Here is a 5,000-nt window from a genome sequence, read left to right on the forward strand (position 1 = left end):
TATAATAATAATAATAATAATAATAATAATAATAATAATAATGACAGCAGGCTGCTGTCCGCTCTCACAGAATCTACCAGAACAAACAAGACCGAACGTTCTGAGAAGTAAAACAATAATGGCTTCATATTTCAACCCAAGGCCAACCGGTTTGAGGAAGGGGTTAAGTCGATTAAATCGACCCAATGCTTAACTGGTACTTATTTCATCTACCAGTCGTATCCGGCGGAATTTGAACGCCACAATACTAATAATAACAATGATAGTACAAACTAACCAGGTCATGTGTGTAGATCACGTGGTTACGATGAAACCGCGTGCATTTGTTCGACTTACGAATTCTCGGCTGCACCCGTCTCGTTGGCGCACGACGAACTACTTTGATTCGTAATGTAGAATATTATAATTCCAAAATAAAGAAAAGGAACGGAAGAGATTGTAACAGTTCCTGTGTCTTCTATTAAGCCGCCAATCACTTTCTTAATATCTTTTGTCTATTTTACATTTATATTTATTTTATACTTATTTTATTTTGTCTTATTTTCAGAACAAAACCAGCCCTATAAAAAAGCGGGATGCGATTGCCAATGGCTATACTTTTAACAGGTAAGTGCCACTGACGAAGCCTAAAAAAGGTAGAGGTAAGTTTCTTCGGGAAACCAGTTCCTCAATTAAAGTTCGTTCCTCGCTTATAACCACTTCGTTTTTCTTTACGCCATTAGTGATTTTTAGAATGACATAGACAACTTACGTTGACCCATACTGTTTCGATTAGTAGAATCGAGTCGAGGGTAGCAGAAATGTGTGAGTGAACGATGAAGTGAGTGGAGATCGGACTCAAATGAGTTCAGTTATTTTGATGGTGCTTTTGAGATAACATAGCTATCGCAATTTTCCTTCCTCCCTCGAAAATGCCTAATGACTTCCTGAAGTGGAAAATAATCAAGTGATTCACCTGGAGTCAAAATAAGAACCAGAAGCAAACTTAAAAGATACCATTTCCCACTCCTCCAAATGTTTGACGTTATGAGAATTGCTATTTATAGGATGTAGAGATGTACTTTATAATATTTTAGGTTGTTGTATTGGACTCTATAATGTCGGTTGTAAGGATTAGATTATAAAGTTGTGGGTTGTAGTAATGTACTCCATAATGTTTTGAGTGAAAAGAATCCGTATCTCCGTTGATTAGAATCAAACTCGTGAGACAGTTTCTCTTTCGTTTCTCAACAATTTCCATTGGAAGCAATGTTATTCTTTGACACCAGTTGACCTTTACAAAGAGCACCACCAATATATTCAGACAATATAATTGTTAATAATCATAATTATATTAATAATTATAACTGTAAATTTTGAGGCGCTTTACAATTAACAAGACTGTTTATCAATCCTTTTAGATAGACACTATTCTGCTAAAAAAAAAAGTCTTTGACAGAGTCCATAAATCAATTTCTACATTCAGTTGAAATCACTTCATCGATGTCTTTAACATACGGCAGTAAAGTTTGAACATCACTACTTCCTTGCATTCTACAACCTAACATATCTCACTAAAGCCTACATCATTTTGTGTAGGAGGCTGGTAACGAGAGATCGACAGGGGAATATATAATGTAGGCCATTGCCTGTCTTCCCGCTCTCACTTCAAATACCGCTCATGACTATTTTGCTCTCCATCTCTGACATACTGCCAACAGGATTGCTCAAAGTCAGCTTCTTTAAAAAGATGTGATATTTCTGGTGAAGTCGGAAGGTGCTAAAAAATGCGAAACCGGAAGTTAATGTAAACAGGCTTTATTAAAAGCAATACCGGAAGTTTATGTCAAGAGACATGTCTACAAAACATAAGGCTGAGCAGAACAGGAAGTTCGAGTATGGAGAGCAATAATAAAACAGCAACATAGAAGAATAACGTCTGCAGAGTTTTGTCAATAAAAATTAATAGAAAGATCGAAGGAAAAGTAATGATCGTCGAAAAACTGATAATATCGAAAGTTAAAACGACCGAACCGGAAGTACATGTACATATATGATTCATGATATACGATGTAAGTTCGTTGTACACAAACAGTCGCGCGTATGCGTAACGTTTAGTTAGATGTGCGAATGTATATCAGTATATCATCTACACACACACACATACACACACACACACACACACACACACACACACACACACATATATATATATGCATGCACACACATACACACAAATACATATATATTTTGATTAAAGCATATACGAAAAAGAGAAAGGTGAAGGTAAAATACACAAATGGAGTAAGAAAAAATTGTTTATATACAGAAAAGGCGCACGCACACGCATACATGCAAACACGCACACTGACATATATATGTATATATGTGTGCGTATTATATATTTATGTATATGTATATATGTGTATATATATATATATAAGTATATATGTATATATATATGTATGTATATGTATATATGTATATATATATGTATGTATATGTATATATGTATATATATATATATGTATATATATATATAAAAGCAGTGGGAAACAGAAATGTACAGGGGAGAGTGTGTACATGTGTTTATGCGTGCGCATGCATGAAATATTTTCGATTATGTATCTATAATTATGTGTAAATATGTAGATATATAAATATAACAAGTGAGCATTATTATACACATGTACACATGTGTATGTGTGTCGGATATATATCTCTCTCTCTATAAAACTGAGAATGTGTGTGTCTGTTTGTCTGTCTGTCTGTGAGTTTCCTTAAAACTTTAGAACTACACAACCAATTTCATTCAAATTTTACACACGCCTTACTTAGGGTCCATGTAGTTTCATGGGCAAAAAAAAATGTTCAACTTCTTGCCTAGGGCGAGCCCATAGCAATATCATATCTTCTCCACTATTTCAGTATTACGTGTTAAAAGTGAAACAAAAACGTTTCTCTATTTTATGTCAGATTCTTTCACTTTAGCAATAAAAATTAGCGATAATAATAACAATTGAATGTATCTATCTATCTATCTATATATATATATACAAACAGACATGCATGCATGCTGCATACATATATACATATATGTCTATATATATATATATATTATATATATATATATATATATATATATAGACATATATGTATATATGTATGCATGCATGCATGCATGTCTGTTTGTATATATATATATATATATATATATATATAGAAGGTTGAAAAGGAACACATGAGTTGATATATATGGGAAAAAGTCAAGGTAGAAAATGCTAAAATAATTTTGTAAAAAAACATTTCAGTACCGGTTTCAGTCACTGAAACTTTTTCAACTGTAAGTAAGGAAAACTATTAAATTTTGGAAAAATTTATAGAAAAGTTGTTTTTTTTAAATATTTGTATAGTATTCAAATAGAAGGGGCATTTTCCTTGTTTCTGCTTGTCTCTGTCTCTCTTGTTTACTCTTGTGGGTTCGAGGCCGTTGTGAATTCTTGGTAGGGAAGAAGAAGAAGAAGAAGAAGAAGAAGAAGAAGAAGAAGAAGAAGAAGAAGAAGAAGAAGAAGAAGAAGAAGAAGAAGAAGAAGAAGAAGAATGCGCGAGTGCCATGATAGTAGTATGTTAAATGGTCAAGTGCCCTGAAAGTGACCCGTTGTGGATTGAATTCTTGAGACATCTCTTTTGACTGTTTTGTTTGGTATATATATACATATATATATATATGTGTGTGTGTGTGTGTGTGTGTGTGTGTGTGCGTGCGTATAATGTATAAGGTATGTATAAAGCAGAGTTAGTGCAGAAACAATTGTAACTGATCATTTAAGATGTCTTCCTATTCGAATTATATATATATTCAGGTGGTGGTATTACGTTAGACATGGCCTGGACCAATCTTTGGTCGAAACATATCTAAGTTTATATATATATATATATATATATATATATATATATATATATATATATATATATATATACATACATATATATACATGTATGTGTTGTGTGTGTGTGTGTATGTGTGTGTGTGTGCTCGTGTGCCCTGGCACTTCGGTTATGATAAAACCACGACATCGATTCCGAATGAATCGACTCCAAAATTATAACTGACATAGATGACATAGATGACAGTTATGGTTCTTTTTTTATGGCAGCCAGAAGTTAACCGTCCAACTACCACAAAGCAACAAGGTCTGCTACAGATGTAGAAATGGAATATTCGAATTGGCATTCATTATGACCAGTTCATTTGTTTCTTGATCAAGTTACTTCCGTCCAATAAATTTCTTTTATAACATCGCCTTTTATCATATTACCTTTTAATCCTCCCTCGATAATATGTTTATCAGTGTAAGAAAATCTAAGTATTGATGCGTAATTCGGAGGAATACACCTGATGTATTACACAGTTTTTTTTAATATGCGTAAAAGAAAAGATGAAAGAAGCCTTCAATATTTTCTGCGTCTCTTACGGTGAAGAGTTTCTCAAAAGACCGTCATTTATAGGAATAAAAAATGAAGAATGAAGGGAAATTTATCCTGTGATCAAACATAAAAGTTATTTACGGTTTGTCCATAATCTTGCTAAAGAAAATATTTTCCACATATGTTTGTCTGTATACAAAGACGTGCGTTAGTCTTTATATTTTTGTGCGAAAAAGGCCACAACTCTTCTTTGTCAACTACGCCGGTGTCCTTATAATTATATATTCATTAATGCTGAGACGTGTATTGCAATCATAGTCCCCCCTCTCTCCCCCATCACTATCTCTCTCTTTCTCTCTCTCTCTTTCCCTCTCTGGAGTGTGGCAATCTTGTTAATCTTCGCTAATTTTTGCTTTTATTTTATATTTATTTATAACTTTCTATCCAAAATCACTTTACTTAAGTTATCAACATCGACTATCTAAGAAACATCAGGTATTAACGTCTCTCTCTCTCTCTCTCCCTGTCTCTCTCTCTCTCTCTCGCTCTCTATAAATATATATATATATATATATATATATATATATATATAT

At 33.2% G+C, this 5,000-nt stretch overlaps 1 protein-coding gene across 1 annotated transcript in view; it reads left to right on the forward strand.

Moving 5' to 3' along the window:
* LOC115215763 (bursicon-like) overlaps window positions 1-5,000 on the forward strand; it is a 271,875-nt gene that overhangs the window by 221,689 nt on the left and 45,186 nt on the right. The window contains exon 3 of the mRNA XM_036505722.1: window positions 548-606. Coding sequence (XP_036361615.1) covers window positions 576-606 — 31 coding nt within the window. The 5' untranslated portion in view covers window positions 548-575. The remainder of the gene's footprint in view (window positions 1-547; window positions 607-5,000) is intronic.

This window comes from Octopus sinensis, linkage group LG9 (assembly GCF_006345805.1).
Source record: "Octopus sinensis linkage group LG9, ASM634580v1, whole genome shotgun sequence".
In the NCBI taxonomy this organism is placed as follows: Eukaryota; Metazoa; Mollusca; class Cephalopoda; order Octopoda; family Octopodidae; genus Octopus; species Octopus sinensis.